This window comes from Salvia splendens, chromosome 6, assembly GCF_004379255.2.
Source record: "Salvia splendens isolate huo1 chromosome 6, SspV2, whole genome shotgun sequence".
In the NCBI taxonomy this organism is placed as follows: Eukaryota; Viridiplantae; Streptophyta; class Magnoliopsida; order Lamiales; family Lamiaceae; genus Salvia; species Salvia splendens.
In genome coordinates this window covers 7,539,798-7,560,397 of record NC_056037.1, presented here as the reverse complement: position 1 = coordinate 7,560,397, position 20,600 = coordinate 7,539,798, and the positions used below count along the sequence as shown (strand labels likewise).

At 39.3% G+C, this 20,600-nt stretch overlaps 3 protein-coding genes across 4 annotated transcripts; 2 read left to right on the top strand and 1 right to left on the bottom strand.

Annotated features, from left to right (window-relative positions):
* The first annotated feature begins 1,707 nt into the window (after window positions 1-1,707).
* LOC121807698 (protein CHROMATIN REMODELING 4-like) lies at window positions 1,708-13,041 on the top strand. Of its 2 annotated transcripts, none has more exons than XM_042207965.1 (11): window positions 1,708-2,412; window positions 2,961-3,194; window positions 3,874-3,975; window positions 4,059-4,820; window positions 5,688-5,780; window positions 5,894-8,656; window positions 8,766-8,923; window positions 9,310-9,424; window positions 9,604-9,686; window positions 10,246-10,882; window positions 10,968-13,041. In XM_042207965.1, exons 2-11 carry the CDS (start codon window positions 2,979-2,981, stop codon window positions 12,807-12,809), a joined length of 6,771 nt encoding a protein of 2,256 aa, XP_042063899.1. In that variant the 5' UTR covers window positions 1,708-2,412; window positions 2,961-2,978; the 3' UTR covers window positions 12,810-13,041. The 2 variants fall into 2 exon arrangements, with proteins under 2 accessions (XP_042063899.1, XP_042063898.1); XM_042207964.1 differs by having other exon boundaries at window positions 1,709-2,358.
* A 68-nt stretch (window positions 13,042-13,109) lies between these two features.
* LOC121807700 (urease accessory protein D) lies at window positions 13,110-14,829 on the top strand. The gene is made up of 8 exons (XM_042207968.1): window positions 13,110-13,267; window positions 13,341-13,406; window positions 13,536-13,610; window positions 13,677-13,721; window positions 13,806-14,039; window positions 14,106-14,188; window positions 14,267-14,411; window positions 14,499-14,829. Exons 1-8 carry the CDS (start codon window positions 13,169-13,171, stop codon window positions 14,610-14,612), a joined length of 861 nt encoding a protein of 286 aa, XP_042063902.1. The 5' UTR covers window positions 13,110-13,168; the 3' UTR covers window positions 14,613-14,829.
* Window positions 14,830-14,839: 10 nt separating this feature from the next.
* Window positions 14,840-19,028, bottom strand: LOC121807699 (phenylalanine--tRNA ligase, chloroplastic/mitochondrial-like). The gene is made up of 10 exons (XM_042207967.1): window positions 18,747-19,028; window positions 18,368-18,558; window positions 17,310-17,516; window positions 17,116-17,233; window positions 16,424-16,500; window positions 15,942-16,121; window positions 15,818-15,862; window positions 15,609-15,713; window positions 15,156-15,269; window positions 14,840-15,067 (listed from the first exon to the last, which is right to left on the bottom strand). The coding sequence occupies exons 1-10, from the start codon at window positions 18,982-18,984 to the stop codon at window positions 15,017-15,019; spliced, it is 1,326 nt and encodes a 441-aa protein (XP_042063901.1). The 5' UTR covers window positions 18,985-19,028; the 3' UTR covers window positions 14,840-15,016.
* Between the last annotated feature and the right edge of the window lie 1,572 nt (window positions 19,029-20,600).

Here is a 20,600-nt window from a genome sequence, read left to right as displayed (position 1 = left end):
GATTGGTTCAATGTGAAAACGAAGCTATACAAATCTAGTTGTAACGCTCAGAAGATTTTAATCTTCGCCCATTCTTCAGAAAACATTGAGTGTTGTAACTTGCATGTGGTAAGAGGTTAAGTCTTTTGATTTTTAATGATTCTTGAAATCTCAGGGAGATGCAGTATGGCATGATACTCATGAAAGAATCACCTATGTAAGTGAGAAGTGATGCCGCTTCGTGTGTGTGAGTCACTTATGAATTCCAAAGAGGTGTTCCACGGCCGAAACGGACATAAACGTGAGAACTGATGGAGTTGAGACAATATTGTGTTGATGCTATTGACTAGGCATACACCAAGGAGGAATAGTTCAAGGCATCGCGTCCACTAGCCCGCCGGTATGTCCGATAGTGTTGACCATGGAAGGTTCAAAATCATAAGTTACCTCTCCAAATGCAGTATCGTTTCTCGAGAACTGAGCAAAAGAGTCTGCATGCATGCATACACGTCCTTTGTTGGTTTGAGCTTGCAGCGCTCTAACCAATGTGGGGGATTGTTGGAAACGTGTAAAACTTGGAGGGTTTTGGAGGCTTTTAACATGGACTAGACCTATGGCCTTTCAACGAGGATTTTGGAGGCTTTTAACATGGACTAGACCTATGGCCTTTCAACTTGTGTAACCTCTAATTTCTTTATGTTGTATCTTGAATGCCAAGCTTTTCAAGTACCATCCTCTATCCTATAAATAGATGGAGTTTTGGGAGATGAGAACACCAACAAATCATTCTCTCATCTCTCTAGCTCTCAAGCATTCTAGTTTGCATTAGGAGGATTGCATTGCTCGGTCCTCGACTCCAATTCAAGTTCGCCGGAGCCTACGAGTTTGAGGTGCTTCAACTCGATAGGAGGAAAGTCGTTTCATCTTTGGGGACATTACGCCAATCCGTGAGCACTAGCCGGGGCGTATTTCGTCTTGCGGAGAGAGGGTCACCTTGACTGGACTTGAAGAATACTATAGTTTGCATCTCTTTACGTTCGTTGTAATTTATATTGTTACATTTACCTTCCAGTTTTTATTCTTTTGTAATAGCAAGGGTTGCCCGTGTAATATTTCCAACAAGAAAAGAGTCTAGGATATACAAGAAAATTGCTATTGATTATATATATGCTTTCCTTTGAAAGATTTGCAGGGGAAATAGTGTAATTTTCAATGTACCTCATGAAAGTCTGTTGAGTGTTGGGCAGATTTTCTTTGTATAGATAGACAAAATGACTTCATAGTTCAAGCTTTGCTGACATTGCGAACCCGTATGGCTACTGTATTTCATTTCATCAGTGCAAGTTAACGGGTATGACCAATATATTTCATCATTAGTGCATATGTACTACATAATTCTAATGTTTTTGTGGGATGTAATTTTTTTTCTTTTTAAAAAATATCAATAATGATTTCTCACTTGAACCGACCATTTAACTGTAAAAACACTTCTTTTGTCAAACCAAATAACCTTAACAAAAAACACTTATATTTTTACTAAATACTTAAATCAATATCACAATCTTTTTACTTGCCTCGTACATGGAGTATAAAATGTTCCCGGGAAAATCTCTCCACCAAGTCCAACACATAAGAATTTATTAAAAAATGATTATGATTTTATTCCTTATTCTGATTTGACATTCTCTTTTAATTAGACTAATTCGAATTGGCAAGTAGCAAGTGAGGATTCTTCCAAAAATGGAAGCAAGACTCCTCTTTTGGGCAATTAAATCTATGCAAAATTCGAATCGGCAAGTAGCAAGTGAGTATTCTTCAATAAAATGGAAACAAGATTTCTTTTTTGGGCAATTAAATCTAAGCAAAGTTCGAGCCGTTAAATCCAGAAAGCATGTATATTTTGGAGCAGTAATTATGGTCAAGGACTGCACTTGATGGCGGCTATAATTGCAATGAGAATGTGTCGTTGCTTTGCTTTAGAGAGAGAGAGAGAGAGAAAAGGAGCGCTTGAAGATTGAAGAATTGTAGTGAAAAGAGAAATGAGGAAGTGCGAGAGTGAGAGGAGAGAATTGGGCAGAGGAGAGAGCTACGTGTCGAGGTGGGAGTGGAGGAGGGGAAGGGGGCTCGGTTCCCACAGCACAGGTGCCAGTTTGTGTGTAACCCCCAAAGTCCTATTACCCCGGCGATTCCGTATTTGTTTTCTAGTCTTTCTCTCTCTACATTTCCCTTCTCTCTCTCTGTCTATTTTTATTTCCAATTGTCTGCCCCTCTTTCTCTCTCCCCCTTATTCTCGTTCTCTCCTAGTCATATACCCTAACCCCCTTTTTGTGCTCCACTCCACCGTTCCCGCAATTCCCATCACTTCCTATTTCTCAAGAGGTAGGAATGATTTGGTTTTCTTTAGTTTCTGGGAGTTTTTGATGCACGCCTCAGGTTTGGTGACTGCTTATTTCTTTCTTTCTTGCTACTGTTTTTTCGACTCGAGTCTTTGCAATATCAGCTCAAATTTGATTGTATGGCACTGTTGTATAATTTCCTGCAATATTAGCTGTTGCATGTAACGGCTTTATGCTTTGATTGATTTCTAGTTAATATCAATTTCAGTTATAGGCGATTCCTATTAGGTAATGGGGGATTTGGTTTCTGCATTTAGGTTGGTCTTCATTAGTGTGGGAGGATAAGGCTGTTTTAATCTCCCATTAATCAAATGCATTATTGAATATATGCAGATTTCGGTCGTAGATTACCTCATACTATTGTTTATATTCTTCAAGATTGAACCATTTAAGGTCTTTTTGTAGGATTTTTTGGAAATGATGTTGATAAGTAAAGATTGTTGCATGAAAGTTTCATGCTGTTTAGTTCCCTGTATAATGTGTACTCATATTCAACAGTTAGAAAAGTTAGTTGTGTTTCAAGGTTTAAGGTTGCCGAGCCACTGCTTTCTATCCATGGCCAATAAATATGTTATTCCGCTGCAGATCATAAATGTATTGGCAATGAAGGAAAATGGTTCAGAGAATAGTACCATGCTTAATAGAGACTGGGTGTTGAAACGCAAACGTAGGAAGCTACCATCCGGTACAGATAAGTCTTGTGACAGAGGGAAAATCTTCAGACCTGTAAAATTTTCATCCACTACTAGATTAAATAATGACCAGGAAGAGGACGATAGTCTAGAGCAAAATTCTGGGAAGAGAAAAGGCAACGACGGGGTTAGTTGAATTTCATTTCCTTCTTATCCTCTTTATATGTATTGTTTCCATAAGCAACCCCATGAACCTGATTTGAAGTTAAGGAGACATGAGAAAGTTCTCTAATAGATGCACAAATCTTTTCTTGGCACAACTGTGCTTGCAAGATGTTTTACTCCAGGCGGTTTATTGTTGCCTTTGGATATTTTTTCAACTAAATTTATCTCTTAGTTAGAATGTTAGATGGATAGGAATTTTATTTATTTATTGAAAATTGTTAAATGTAGGAGCGGAAGGTGCGAGAGGTTCATATTTCAAGTAGAACTTGCCTAGTAATTGCTATGACGATTAAAAAAAATAAAGGGTAAGAGGCTAACATTAAATTCAACCCATTTTAATAGGAGTATTATACTTGACCAAATAATTTATTGAGCAATCTAGGACGTAGTGTATGCCATTAGACGAAGTTACTTTAATACAATTATTAAATATAAATTGGATGGCGTGGAGCATAAATACCTATCTTAGGCTGAGAAATTCAATCCAAGAAACTTGTACTCTACCCTTTTTTGCATTAGGGTTTCCGAGATTTATTGCCAATTGCATGCAAGTCATTAAGATATTACCACAATTTGGATCGTACAGTTGTGTAAAGACTTTTGAGCTAGATGGCATATGCATTTTTGTTTTTATTGTACAGTATTATTACGAGTGTGTGGTCTGTGAGCTTGGTGGAAAGTTGCTATGTTGTGATAGCTGTCCCCGTACATATCATCTTGAATGTTTGGATCCCGCTTTGAAGGTATGTTATTGAATGACTCATTTCCCAAGATTTTTAATCCTTTACTTCTTTATTTGCTTCATTTATTACTTTGAATTATGTAGCGCATTCCAACTGGTAAATGGGAATGTCCAACCTGCCTTCAGCAACATTCTTGTGCAGAGAGCATGAATAATCTGGATCCTGTTTCGAAACGCGCACGAACAAAATTAATTATTCGTAGGTCAAAGACTGAGGCTGAATCATCTTCAACTGACAAGCTAGCCAAGACAATTGATGCTCCCATTCTTCGGAAGAAAAGAAATTCAGATAAAGGAAAATCTCCTGCATCTCGCCAGAGCCGAACAACTAAGAAGTTGGATGCTTCCTCCAATCACTTATGCCATAACGTTCAGTTAAATCCAGTTCAAGATGTCTCTGTGGATGCTAGTTCGTCTCATGATGTTAATGAAAAAGAGCAAGATTCTCATGCACTTGTACAAGCACAGGACAGGAAGGCTCCCGTTACAGGATCGTTGTCAAGGAAAAAGAAATCAAAAGCTAACGTAGAATCTACTGACATAAATCCCAAGGCATTTCCTGAAAAGTTTTCACCCGGAAGGGAACCTGTTCTTTCACTGGAAGCTTCTAGCCAAGCAGCAAGAAAAATAAAACAAAAATCGTGTTCTGACAATAATGAAAAGAGGCTTAAGACGATTAAGGGCAAATCTGGTTCTGAACCTTCTAAAAAAGGACTGCTCAAAGCCAGTGTTCGACGTTCAGGCACTTCAAAATCAAAGGGAAAATTTAATATAGCTGGTGAAGATACTTCCTCAACTAAGAAGAATATTACAGCATCTACGGCTGGTGTTCTTCCAAAGGATGAGGTCTTTTGCTTTCTTTAATCATGGTTTCCTCTCACTAAAAATCTGGATATGACATCCTAAATTGTTCATCATATTTCATGCTGAAACTTGTACATTTAGAATGAGTATAAAACATATGAATGTTACTTGAAAGCCTTGTTGTCGTACAGGGCGTGAAGAATAAATTAACAACATGAAACATTGATTTTCCTTTTCAATACTCTAATCACAAGTATATATATTCTAATCAGAAACCCACCTTTTAAAATGTAGGGGTAGTAGTGTATATTAACACATTTATTTTTTCTCGTTATTATAGCTCCTCAAAATAATCTCAGATGCTTGAAAAGATATTAAAACGAAGATACACGAACCAGTTGTTAAAAAGGAAAAAAATCTGATTTGGGAAAACTGAGGTTATACCTAACGTGGTTGTTTTTGTTTACCTTAAAGAGCATGGTAAAACAATGACAGTTCAATTTGGCATGGGAGTCCGATGATTAGCAGTAAGCAAACTCAGGTGGCAGACTTTCACTTTGAGCTGAATCTTTCAGTCTTTCTACTAAAAATGTATTATATCAAGCATGTTGTAGCGGAGATATGAAGTGCACTTTATTACATATGTTCATTGCATATAAGGGCTTGTTCACAAAATCCCTTTCTCCTCTTCATTTTACCTTACCTGTCAGCATGGTAAAACAATGACAGTTCAATTTGGCATGGACTTGTTGCTACAGTCAATGTGTCTCTAAATTTTATGATGCATCTTGTTGTCTTGGATGTAAATGGTTCTTTTGATTTACCCACAAGTATTATATATGCTGCGTGCAGTTAGGGGTGCTTCATCACGAATGATTAATAAGTATATTATATGATTCTTTAATACAGGATGTTGCTGAAGATGCAGCACATGATTCACTCGAAGCACAAGTTGCTGCAAAAGTGAATGTTGAACAAGAGATTAGTAATGGACTACATCAGGTTCGAATGTCCTGGACATCATTCAATTAGTCTTGTAGCAAATGAATTTGATATTTCTTAGATGCCTGACTGCCATTTTAGCTCCAAGTTTTCTTATTATTTCATGATACCAGGTTGATCGTGTAATTGGTTGTCGAGTTTGTGGTGATAACATTGATCCTGGTTGTAATGTGGTGGTCAATGGTGGTGAATCTCCTTCAACAGATTCTTTGGTTGCAGAAGATGTGAATAAACCGGAAGAAAATTTGAGCTGCCAAAGGCCTTTGGAGGGACGAAACTTAGCCGAGGATCTTCAGGATGCTGCAAATTGTTCTGATGAAGGGGGGAAGGCAGAAAATAGTCTGAATAAAGATAAGCTACAAGTATACAAAAGGTCAGCAACCAAAGAATATAAAGAAAAAAGTGTCATGGATTCCATTAGTGGAGAAATTGAAGGTTCTGATTCCTTGGTACCAGAAAACAAAAGTCAAGATGGCAATATCTCATGCACCGATGCAGTAGAAACTTCCAAGAAGGTCCTAAAAGATGAGAAGACTGATATGGTGTTAGACACTTGTCCAAGTAATGATGAAGATAGTGACAGTCAAAATCCTAGGATTTTAAAGGATTGTCAGACTGATGATGCCTCTGATGATAATGATAGCAAAAAAGAGGTTGAAAAAAACATGAGGAAGAACTCTGCTCAGAAAAGGAAACTTGTAGAGTCTTGTTTAGCCGTCTCATATGAGTTTCTGGTCAAGTGGGTCGGCAAATCTCATGTCCACGATACTTGGATTCCTGAATCTGAACTGAAAGTTCTGGCTAAGCGGAAACTGGAGAATTACAAGGCAAAGTATGGAACAGCCACGATGAACTTATGCAAGGAACAATGGAAGAAACCCCAAAGACTAATTGCTACAAGGTCCTCGGCAGATGGTGCAACTGAAGCATATGTAAAGTGGACATGTCTTCCTTATGATGAATGCACTTGGGAAAGACTGGATGACCCCATCATTGCAAAGTCAAGTCACTTGATTGATTTGTTCTTCAGGTTTGAAAGAAAAACTTTGGAGAATGATGCTTCAAAGCTTGACTCTAAGCAAATGAGGGGTGATCTACAAATAAATGAGGTCATTAATCTCACAGAACAGCCTAAAGAGTTGGTTGGAGGTTCTTTATTTCCACATCAGTTGGAAGCATTGAATTGGCTGCGCAAAAGTTGGCATAAATCAAGAAATGTGATACTTGCTGATGAAATGGGGCTTGGGAAGACCGTGTCTGCCTGTGCCTTCTTATCATCGCTGTATTTTGAGTTTAACGCTACACTTCCTTGTCTGGTCTTGGTACCTCTGTCTACAATGCCCAACTGGATGTCAGAATTTGCTCTCTGGGCGCCTGAGCTCAATGTTGTGGAATATCATGGTAACACAAAGGCAAGAGCCATTATACGTCAATATGAATGGCATGCTCGCATTCCTGCTGGATCAAATGAGAAGTCTTCTGCGTTCAAATTCAATGTTCTTTTGACTACTTATGAAATGGTTCTATGTGATTCCTCGTACCTACGTGGAGTTCCTTGGGAAGTTCTTGTGGTTGATGAGGGTCACCGACTAAAAAATTCTAGCAGTAAGCTGTTTGGTTTGTTGAATACGTTTTCCTTCCAGCATCGAGTACTGTTGACTGGTACTCCGCTTCAGAACAACATTGGGGAGATGTACAATCTGTTGAACTTTTTGCAGCAGGATGCATTTCCTTCACTTGCTTTATTTGAGGAGAAATTCAATGATCTAACAACTGCAGAAAAGGTGGAGGAATTGAAGAAACTCGTAGCTCCACATATGCTTCGGAGACTGAAAAAGGATGCTATGCAGAATATTCCCCCTAAGATAGAACGAGTGGTCCCTGTTGAGTTGTCATCTATTCAGGCAGAATATTATCGTGCTATGCTTACAAAGAATTACCAGATATTACGTAACATAGGGAAAGGCGCTCCTCAGCAATCGATGCTGAATATCGTTATGCAGTTAAGGAAGGTGTGCAATCATCCTTATCTCATGCCAGGCACTGAACCTGAATCTGGATCAGTGGAATTTCTTCATGAAATGAGAATAAAAGCATCTGCTAAGCTGACTCTGCTGCATTCTATGCTTAAACTATTACACAAAGAAGGCCACAGAGTTCTTATCTTTTCACAGATGACAAAATTGCTTGATATCCTTGAGGACTATTTGAATATAGAATTTGGACCTAGGACATATGAGAGGGTTGATGGCTCTGTTTCTGTGACCGAACGACAAGCTGCAATAGCACGTTTTAACCAAGACAGAACTCGATTTGTGTTCCTGTTATCAACACGGTCTTGTGGCCTTGGCATCAACTTGGCAACTGCTGATACTGTAGTTATATATGATTCGGATTTCAATCCACATGCAGATATCCAGGCTATGAATCGAGCACATAGAATAGGGCAGTCAAAAAGACTTCTTGTTTACAGGCTTGTTGTGCGTGCAAGTGTTGAAGAGCGTATCTTGCAGCTTGCAAAGAAAAAGCTGATGCTTGACCAACTCTTCGTCAACAAATCTGGATCCCAGAAGGAGGTGGAAGACATCCTAAAGTGGGGCACAGAAGAACTTTTTGGTGATTCACCTTCCATGGCTGGAAAAGATGGTGAAACGAACAACAATAAAGATGAAGCACCTGCAGAGGTAAAACCGAGTAGTAGGAGGAGAACTGGTGGCCTTGGGGATGTATACAAAGACAAATGTGCTGATGGCAGTAGTAAGGTTGTATGGGATGAAAATGCCATTCTGAAACTGCTGGACCGTTCAAACCTTCAGCCTGGTTCACCAGAAAATGCAGAATCAGGATTAGAGAATGACATGCTTGGTTCAGTGAAGGTGTAAACCGGCTCCCTGTTTCATAAACCCTTTTACAGATTTCGTTCCTTTGTCACTTCTATCTGCACTAGCTGTCTTTTTCCTCACCCTTTCTATTTCTTTTATTCAGTCAATAGAATGGAATGATGAGCCTGTAGAAGAACAAGCTGGAACAGTAGCAGACCCTTCGGCAATCAATGACGCAAGTGAACATAGTTTTGATAAGAAAGTTGAGAATTTGGTCATTATTAATGAAGAAAATGAATGGGACAAGCTTCTGCGAGTTAGGTAAGGAATTCAATCTTTACTATGTTTCATTAATCATTATGTAGCCATATGGTATCCACACCATCTGCTACTTCTCTGTGCCACATCTAGTACTTTGTTAATCAGTTTATTAATGAGAAAGATTTATGTGGGAAGGACCTTAATGTTAAGTTAGTGGAACCTTATTTATGAAAATCTTCATGATATAAAATCAATAAATTGGACTTGAAATCATTTTAGAATTAACCTGAAGAAGGTATGCAGCCATGGCAAATAACCAAAGAAAAATGCTTACCTCAAAATGTTTAAGCATTCACCCATCCTGCAAATTAACCATTATCTTTTACTACTTAAGCACTGCGGATACCTCTTAGCCCCGTGCAGATAATTGCTTTCTGGTTTTGTAGATGGGAGAAATATCAGAATGAGGAGGAAGCAGCTCTTGGTCGTGGGAAACGCCAAAGAAAAGCTGTTTCTTACAGGGAGGCATATGTAGCTCATACTACTGAAGCACCACATGAAGTATTACTATTACCTCTCTCACTCTCCCTGCTAGTTGAACTTAGCTTTATGTTCAGTGAATGGGCATGCCTACTATATACTACATCTTGGTAGCTTGAAATATATTTGGTAGTTTTGAGTGAGTGTTAAATTTGTTACATTTGGAATAGTGTAGTAAATGTTATTCTATGGCATGATAGGGTGGAGCTGAAGAGGAACCAGAGCGTGAACCAGAGCCTGAACGTGAGTACACTCCAGCAGGACGGGCTCTAAAAGAAAAATTGTAAGTTTCATATTTACGAAGTCCAGCTTTGTTTATTATCACTGTTTATCCTAGCGCTTGTGATTAATTCTTTCATCACATGTAATTATAGGGCTTCTTAGTTCATGCAAATAAGTTGTCTTTGTTTCCTACTGTGTTTAATCGAGGAATGAGATAAAAAAAAATATACTCCATATTTGACACCGACAAGGATTCTATGACCATTGAATTATCAGTGTGTCACAGTAAAAATTTAATCTCAGGATGTCAAACTGCTGGCATTTTATTACAGGACTATTATGCACAGTAAGAAAGCATCATAAATAGGTCTAAACATCTAATGATTTTGATCATTCCCGAAACCTCCTATGACAACATAACAGATGTTGTGCTTGTTTATCTACACATGCAATGCACAGGAATTGCACAAGCTCCAATCATGCTATTTGTAGGACTACATGACTGTTGTGAATTCGAATACAAAATTCTTTTCTGAATTATCCTGATTAAAAACAGTGTCATTATTTTGCTCAAGGTCAGTGGAAAATTGTATAAATCTGATACATTCATTGTTCACCAGTGCCAAACTTCGTGCGAGACAAAAGGAAAGATTAGCCAGAAGGGATGATGTGACTGAATCTTTAACTCCAGTTCAGAGATCCGATGGTCTAGTCTTAATTCCTAATGTTCATGAAGACAATCAAACGGCTGATGAATCTCGATGTACTGAAGAAAAACCTACAGTTAATGTGGAAGACAATAATCACGATCAACTGGTAGGACGAAACAGCATGACCGATTCAGCCTTAGGATTGCGAAGGATGCCAAAGCAGAAATTTAATTTCCCTATGGATCTTCCTGCAATGTCTACCAGACGGCGTCTTCCAGAGCTTCCCTGGAATTATGATCAGTTGCAGGGCACTAGCTCTATAGAAGCTATGCGCAACAATTTGCTGCCAGTGGTAGGACTATGTGCGCCTAATGCTCCAAAAAATATGGAGGTGCTGCATAGGAAAGTCCCAAGACCTTTCCGACAAGTCAAGCAAGGGGCTGGACTAGATTTTCCCTTACTTGCTTCCTGTTCTGCCTCTGGCCCGTCAAATGAAATCAGTGGCAAAGGTCACGAGGCAGCTCAGTATATGTTGCCTGATCTTTTACCTGGAACTTCTCTGGCCCCGAGCAAGAGTGATGTCCCAAAATATCCATCCTTTACTCCAGTAAGTAACTATCTATACGTCTGTCATGTGACTCATGTTTAGACTTATATATTGAAATTTCATCTGAGTTGTGTCTTTTCTGCAGCATTCTATGAATATTCGTAAAGGTAAGGGAACTATGGAGAACTCAGGGACTGCTGGTGGTACATTCTCTGAATTTCAAGAAAAGATGCTACTGCCCAAACTGCCTTTTGATGAGAAGTTGCTGCCTAGATATTCATTTCCGGGTGCAAACTTGTTGAGTGCAGCTCCTGATATGTTTCAAAGTTTATCATTAGGATCAAGAGTTGCAGAGTCATCTGAAGCTGCTCATAATAATCTTCCAATGCTGCCCTTTTTGCCCAATCTCAAATTCCCACTGGATCCATCCAAGTATAACCAACAAGAACAGGAGATGCCTCCAGCATTAGGCCCAAGCCAGATGACACCTCCATTCTCGTCTTTTCCTGAAAACCATAGGATGGTTCTAGAAAACCTTATTCTGAGAACTGGAGCTGGATCAAACAGCCTGCTTAAAAAGAAATCGAAGTCAGATATCTGGTCCGAGGATGAGCTTGATTATCTTTGGATAGGCGTTCGTAGGCATGGAAGGGGCAATTGGGAGGCTATGATACAGGATCCAAGGTTGAGGTTTACAAAATATAAAAGCGCTGAGGATTTGGCAGCAAGGTGGGAAGAAGAGCAACTGAAGATCCTGGATGGGCCAGGACTTCCTGCACTGAAGCTGCTTGTACCTCCCAGGTCTTCAAATCCTCCTCTTTCTGGGATTTCTGATGCGATGATGGCACGGGCAATGCACGGAGCTTGCTCAGATGGAATGGTAGCACGAACATTGCACGGTACAAAATTCAATGGGCCAATGAAGTTCCATTCACACTTAACGGACATGAGATTGGGCATTACTGGTCCATCATCCGCTGCCCCACGTGTAGAACCATCTGATGGACCGCTTGTGAATTGGCTGTTGCCCTATGAATTTTTCGCAGGAAACACTGAAAGACCATTCGGGTCCACTGGTGCTCCAATGGAGTCACCGTTTCTTCTAAACTCACTAGGCATTAATTGCTTGGATTCTATTGCAATGCAGCAAAGGCTGAAGCAAAGGGATGCAGCTGGTTTGGGCATAGTGCCTGGCCTTAATAATGCAGGAAGCACTGACCCAGCGTGTTCGAATCCAGTTCTTGATCATAACAACATTCAAAACCTTTCCAAGTCTAAAGGAAAAGAAGAGGCTGCTGGATTTGCATCTCTGAAAGGAAAACTGCCTCATTGGCTTCAAGAAGCAGTGAATGCTCCGGCCAAATCACCAGAGCCTGAGTTGCCTCCTACTTTATCCGCTATAGCAGAATCAGTTCGCGTTTTATATGGTGAAGGCTCATCCCAGATTCCTCCGTTTCCTGTTCCTGGACCTCCCCCACCTAAGCCTAAGGATCCTTTGCTCAGATTAAAGAAGAAGAAAAAGAAGTCACATGGACCTAGAGAAGATGTTGCCTCGACCTCCACAGCTCAAGGGACTTCAGGTTCTGGTTCCCCCATGATTGAGGTCGATCCGTGCATGCCTGGGCCCAATGTGGAAACAAGTCAGCCATCTTCATCTGCACCAGTTCCTCCTAAGACTTGCATTGCAGGACTGTCACCTTCTCCTGAAGCTCTTGAATTGGTTGCTACCTGTGCGCCTCAGGAAAAACAAACCGAAAGCATGGAGCTCAAGGTAGATGCTGTTGCTAGTGAAGAAGAAGAAGAATCAGACCATCCAGTTGCAAATGTGGAAGAGAATTCAAAAGAGGGTTCACCTGGTTTGGAAGAGCCTGCAGGAAGTGGAGATTCAAGCAAAACATGGTCGCAATTGCAATTGCAATTGCCACCGGACGATGTATCTTCAGAAGGGACATTATCAGACCATCCTGATTGCTGTGATGAAGCGTAGAATATGGGCCCCTTGTCTAGATACTGATCATTTTTGCAGTGCAGATTCTGATTTTAGTGTAATTTAGAGAAATTTGGTGGTATTTAATGTAGAGCTTTCTTGTAAGATAGAAAAGAAATGTAGAGTAGTGGCGTTATAGTGTAGTATCCCAATGTTCATCATTAATCGGACTTCATCATTTGTTCTATACATTTGCAGATTACAAAAAAATATGCTTCTCATTTTATCTGAATCATTTGACCTTTTAAGTTCTTGTATCATTTATTAAGAATGGCAGTTAGATTAGTACTAATAAAATATTGTTTCTGGTATAAAACCCTCACACAAGGGCATGTGCTGAGGAGAGTGAGAGAGAGAGGATGGAGAGAGGAAAGCTGATTGTGGAGAAGGTAGAAGGGAAGTCCACTCTAACTCGCTGCTTGTCCAAGTACCCCATGAAATTCATCGTCCCCAAAAAGGTCGCTTTTTTATCATTTTCGTTTCAATCAAAAATCATATCTCCATTTTAAAAAATAGTTATCTTGTCAGCAGGTGGGCTCCTCCCAAACCGATGTTGTCTGGATTTACACCATCACCTATGGCGGCGGCATCGTCTCTGTACACACACACTCTCTCTCTCTCTGAATTGAATTGAATTGAATTGAATCGAATCGAATCCAAATCCAGTGAATTGAATTGAATTTAATTGAATCGAATCCAAATCCAGTTAATATGTATTGAATGCAGGGCGATTCGATTGCTTTTGATTTTACGGTGGCGGATTCCTGTATTGCAGTTTTGACGACTCAATCTTCTACAAAGGTGCAATCTCCTCACTCGTTTCTCCCATTCCTCATCTCTGATTTCTCACATCACTCTGTTATGCAGGTATACAAGTCTATTGCCTCCAAATGTTCTCAACAGCTGCTGGAGGTACTCAAATTCACTCTCGCTTGTCCATGGCAAATTCATAATTGTTCTTGTTATTATTGTTGTTTTGGTTTTTTTTTGCAGTAGGCGAGCATTGGGCGAGATGCTTTGTTGGTGGTGATACCCGATCCAGTAACTTGCTTCTCCACTGCAAGATATTCTCAGACACAGAACTTCACACTTGCGACTGATTCGAGCTTGCTCTTGGTAGACTGGATAACTAGCGGCCGCCATGAAAGAGGCGAAAAATGGGCATTTTCGTACTACAAAAGCACTAATCGCATTCTTCTACAAGATGGTGAACCATTATTTCTTGACACGGTAGGTTTCTCTCTTACTCTCTCTTTTTCATGGAACTTGGTTTCTTAATTGAGGTTCTGATGCCAGACATTGTTAGAACAAGAAACTCATGGAGCTATTAGTGATCGCATGAAAGATTACCAAGCAATAGCTATGATTGTGCTTTTGGGGTTAGTAGAAATCACCATCATCTATCATTTGTCTCCACAACTTATAGCACTAACTAATACTCTAATACATTTTGTTAGGCCTAAGTTGCAGCAGATTCAGAAGCAAACTGAGGAAGATGTCAAGAAGATAATGTCTCAGCAGTTCAGCTTTCCTTCAAATAGTTCCTCTAAACCAGACATGAAGCCGGATTTTGTTGCTTCTTGCAGTAGGTTTGGCCCAAAGGTGCACATCTTCATTCTAGGTTATGTATATGATATATAAAGCGGCTATGTGATCAAAATGAGTTTCTGTTTGGTGATGGCATGATAGGGGATGGGAGTCGTGGTTCGTGTTGCATCCATGACGACTGAAGCCATCTACAGTTTCCTGCAACATCAGTTGGCTTCTATGGAAGAGCTGGTCGGAGCCCCCCCATACCGCTAGCCAAATTACCCACTTTTCTGTCTTTTTTTTGTCCGACGAGGGTGTAACAAGCAAGCTTGTTTGGTGTTTGAGATGAGTTCAGTTTGGTTCTATAGACTCGAGTTGGTAGATGCCCTGTTATGAAAATAAAATTTGTAACCATGACTCGTATCTTACCAAAATTGTGTTGTACACTTGTACTACATCACTTGCAAGATGGTTATGTTGTTGTGAGAGATGCTAAAATGTTAAAACCCCAAAACAACAAACTTCAATCACCAATGTCATAACACTTTCTTGTTGAATAAAGCAGTGTGTAGCAAAAAATGCTGGTCAACAGAAAAGTTATATGAAACTTATTACCTTGTTTGTCAGCCCAAGCTATAAAAGATGCATATACAAGTATCTTAAACAAAACAAAATGCTCATCTAAGAACAACTTTCAACTTGATCTCTACTTGCTCCCGCACTTTCCACTGCATCACAATTTTCACACAACTTACAATTTTCAGTACCTGATGATATGGTATAAGATTTTAAACGATAGTTATTACAAAATGTTACCTGTAAATCGTTGATCTCCTCATCAGTAAGTGACCGTTCCATTGACCTATAAGCAATCCTGTAGCAATGGCTCGTCATTCCTTTCTTGTTGGTGAAGTTGTCGATCAATTTCACCTGCCAAAACTAGACGCTCAATATTGCCTTGCTAATATCCGTAGGGTTGTCAAAGGAAACATGGAGTTAAAACAGCATTTCCTCTTGATGTCTTCATGTGTAGGATTGTTTGATTAGGAACAAACTTTAAACATAAAATTCTCCCTAAGCATCATATTTTCTGGAAAAGTTAAAGAGGATTTTCTGAAATGGGTTGAAAGTGAATTAGGAATCATGATTACAACAAGTTGAGCCCCGAAGTGTTGACAACCTCAAACATGAGCTGTTGTTACTGCAATTAAGTGTCTTGAATTAAAGTTCCTCTAAACCAGTCTTGGATCAAAATAAAACTGAACATACCTCCTCAACAAGATCTCCAGCAATACCTCTAACAACTTCACAGAGGTTGTTTTCAGTAAATGAATCACTGATCCAGAAACTCATATCCTTATAACATGGAGGAAACTGCAAGATTGGTTTAAGAGAGTAGTGTATAACCCTTTTAATCACTGTAATAAGCTATGTGAATGTAAATTGATAAATAATTCTCAGTAATGATAAAGGCATACCTTTGAAAATGGCTTAAACTTAACACCAAGCTGGCCTTTGGAGAACTGCAAAATAAGAAACAGCGCTTTTAAATAATGAAGAATCGAGACAACTAAGTGAAAAGTATTTTAAAAGATTATATACTTGTGAAGTAAATCGCTCATCATTAGTCCAGAAAAGACGGATATCAGGAATGTCAAATAAAACCATAGCTAAGCGCTCCAGTCCAAGCCCAAAAGCCCAAGCAACATTGTCAGTCCTTCCATTTCTTTGCAGAATGTCTTGCTCCATCACTCCACAACCCAACACTTCCAGCCATTTTTCCTAAATACTTTAAACAAAATCAGTAGAAATTCATTATAAAGAAACAAAATGAAGAACTGGTTCATTGCTATAACTACCTACGAAACAAAATGAAGAACTGGTTCATTGCTATAACTACCTACAAGCAAACAAGGCAGTACATAGGTCAAAGCTTCTAATTTATGTTTTATGGACATGAAGTAGAAATTATGTGTCTTATCAGTAACAACTTCAAAACTCTACTAAACAGATGAAGCAACACAAGATGTATCCCGGGTCATATTGTTTTTTTATCAATGTTTTTAATACAGAGAAAAATATACCTGAAAGTATATTTCCAGTTCAAATGAGGGATTGGTGAAGGGAAAATATGTGTCAATCCAACGCATTTCCACACCGCCTGAAAACATCTTCAAAATCAATGGCTGGGATAGTGACTCAGTAAGCCGTCATCGCTTTTAAATAAGTTTCAACTCTGAGGAAATTAAGTTAGCTGGTGTAACAAAAATTTATTAATCAGTTAAGAACTGTGATATGATTATATGAAACATAATTTCCTAGGATATGAAAGAATATCACCAACAAGGCTTTGCATGTAACTCTGCATCTCTCACAGCTAAAGGCAGTTAATGCATCTGTCCATTCAGTTCAATGTTGTTACACATGCACGTGACAACAAGATCCTTCACATACGTTTCCTCTTCTGTGTGTGCAAGAATCAAGTAATGGATGTATTTGAATACACAAAAAGTTGTGTGAGACCATACCAGGCTAATGATTCACAAGATGGTATTAATATCCGGATCAAACACAATATTAAGTGCCATATTTTCCCTTTTATTGGTGATTGGTTGTGTTATGATCAGAGTATGGGTACTGTCATGCGAATCTTGATCCAAATAGTCTTACACAAGACTCCCCCAATTCTAGATATTGTGAATGAACAGACCAATAAGGCTCATGATATCTTTTGTAGAGAAATGAAGATGGAGGACTCATTTCGATCCAACCGTACCAAATAAATGTTGTGCCAACCCCTCAAGACATTTCTTAAGATCCTCAGCTGCATATTGTGTGCCATCTTTCCCAGATCCCTCCCAGTCAACTGGATTGAATACTCGTACACCTTCCATCTGAATGTTAAACACAAAAAGTGCCTTCACTACTGTACCAGACTTCCAGAGTCACAAATTATCCACAATTGCAAACCTGATGGAATACAGGGTAGTGGGTAGCGTCTATAGAATCTCTGCGGTAAACATCTCCCATGACAAGGAAATGAGTGTGTCCTTCCCTCAGTAACTCAGCTTGATGTGCACTAGTATGGCACCTCAAGACAGTTTGAGAGTCTATATAATATGTGTCATTGTAACTCCTGCTTACATGATCAGCAGGTACCAAGACATCATCAAAGTTCTGCAAGCACACAAATACACCCGTTCAATGCATCAACCAGGATTGGTGCAGGAAAAAGTCTAATAACATCACACAACTTTTTTGAGAAACTGAAGACAGAAATCGATAATATGTAGGATTCAAGATGGTGAATCGTCTGCCAATATCTAAGAGAAACCCAAGCTATTGTCTTGATGTAGGGAATTAATTTAACGTCTTCTCACTAGGTTGCTACTTGCTAGAATAAACCCTGGAGGTAAGATCAGCTAGCAAAGGTTCATACAAACAAAAAGAGTAGGATCTTGTGTATAAATCCCAATCAGGTGAATCGTTCAGTATTGAAGGGGACACAATAATTGTCCAATCTGGCAACTTTGATCCAGTTTCGCATTAAATCAGTTCCCCAGGTTTGATTACAGATAGGCTGATCATCTTGATGCTGTACGTGATAACTAATCATATTTTTCTAACAATTACAAGTTGCATGAAGATTTAGGCCCCTAATTGTAATTCACTAGCGAAACAACAATATTTTGTTTGCTGTTTTATTTGTATAACTCAGCATCCACATTTAGGCTTAGTTGATCTTATGGTGAAGCACATGTAACTATATTACAGAAGCACCTCAAAACAAATTCCTTTCCAACCAAAGGCAAATTGCTAAGATCATTAGGCTCGACCTTTCTCATAGTGGTTCATATGTAAAGCATGGGATTTACTTCAATTATCATCCAACAATGAAAGCAAGAAAAGAGCATACATGCATCAAACGACATGATGGAATTCAGTAGAAGAATCAGACTGGATGTGTAAAGCCACGGTAGTTAAAACACAGATAAACTAGCAATCAGTCAATTAAGAAAAAACCCTACCGCTTTCACCGAGACTATTGGACATAAATCGTCGAACTTGGTAAATTTGTTGGGGTAGTTGGTGTCAAAATAATCGAAAATTGCATTCTTCAGTATGCCGAGGGGATGATTATCCCTCCTATGCAGCTGCAATCCAAGCTTTGAGAAAATGGAATCAGGGACATTGTTCGTCGGATCATCCCTCACAATTTCTGCACATTTATAAGTTTAATTATCAAAATTAAAATAATAACATAACAATGCTGAAATCGCTAGTTTGCATTACGAATCCTTAGAACAATCTTATAACTCAGCTAGAAATAATCAATATCATCCTCATTATTAAAAAATTAAAGCTGAGATTGCGTGTGGAAAGTAAAATATAAGGTGTGAAGTTTACCATCCCTGCCAACTTTTACCCCGCCGAGTTCGAGAAGCGTGGCGGCAACGGGTTGCCTCGACTTCTTATGCGGGTGAAGTACATCCGAAGAAAGAGTCGCGGAGGAGGTGGAGAAAGGCGACAGGTGGAGAGAAAAGGCTAGGACTCTGCTGCGGCGGAGGAAAATATAGTTCTTCAATAAGGTAGCGGAGTGGACCAATGAAAATGAAGACGCCATGGAAGCTCTGTATGCTCCCATCCAAGCTTTCTCGCGCGCACACAGTTGCTGTGGTGAAACGACTCGATTTGTTTGGATAAGCAATTCATTATTGGGCCGTTTACTTTGAATTTGGGGCCGTCACAATCTTCTCCATTGGGTTTAATATTATTTGGGCTCAGATGCGATTGATTATTCATAATCAATTGTACATTTAGGCATAATAAAACAAATACGGTATAATCTAAATTTAGAATTTTAAAATTAAGCGATTAAACTTTTTATTGCAATTATAACATCTCTAATTTTTCATTCATACAACCTGATCGTTTCATCGGTAAAACAATGGGTTGCAATTTCATTGAAATATCGATTGTGGCACGTGTCGTTGACTGCACAACTTCTCTCATCTCACGGAATAACCAATTTTAGAGCACCCGCAACGCTGTGCCGTTGCGGTGCCTATGCAGTTCCGGAGGAACGGTTCCGCAGCGGCACGCGTTGCAGCGGCCGTTTCGTCGCCATTCCGTGCCGATGTCGTTCCGGGTGTCGTTGCCGCGGCACGCGGCACGACACGTTCCGCCACGCGTCGAGGCGACGTGGCAGGCTCTCATTCGACGCGTGACGCTCACTCGCTGCCCCGCGAGTGGTTTTCGCCACGGTGACGCAATAATTAATTTTTTTAAAAAAATTCGAATTTAATAAAAAAAAAATTGCAACGGTATTGTTACCGTTTTTTTATCCATTTTTTATTTATTATTTATTTATTTTTAATTTATTTACTCTGTAAATACTCCTATTTCATACTCATTTCACTCACAAACACACATCTATTCCTCTCAAATCCTCTCTATTTCCACCCCAATTTTCATCTCAAATCAACTCTGTTTTTCTTCTCTCAAATTGAATCAAACTAATGGATCCTTTTGAACAAATGCGTCAAATATTGGAACAATCACTTGAAGAAGATCGACGACGGGAGGCGGAAGAAGCCGCGCCGCCCCAACGACGCTCCCGTACGTAATCTTGCACAACATGATTGTCCAAGAAGAAGGCCCAAAGGCGGGAAATTGGTTCGACCCTGAATCCCCCGGAAGCTCAACCGCAAGTAGTCCGCCTCGAAGTGGAGCGCATCCGTCTATACAAGAACGGTTATCTATTTGTGCAAGGACACGCGACTCTAGCGCCCACACCCAACTCCAACAGGATCTAATTGAGCACATTTGGGCAAACTTTGGCGGATGAAATTATTAAAATTGTGTACTTTTATTTTTTAGGAAATTATTAAATTATATTTTTTTTACGAATTTTATGTTGTAAGTTTATTTTATTTAATAAAGTGTGTTTGTTTTAATTGAATTGGATTGGAAATAAAAATAAGAAATGAAATTGAATGAATAGTAATTTAAGGAACGGTTAAGGAACAGATAAGAAACGGAGGGTTGCAGGTTCTGTTCCTTAGTTAAGGAATGGAGTGAAAAGGTACAGTGGAGCCCGCAAATAGTAGTTTAAGGAACGATACAGGAACTGCGTTGTGAATGGGCTTATGACTAGAAACATAATTAAATATGTATTTTTGAAAGTTTATAATCACAGGGATGTGATTGAATGCAGATGCAGTGAATCATGGTAAAGATAAACGCAAAACATACAAAAAT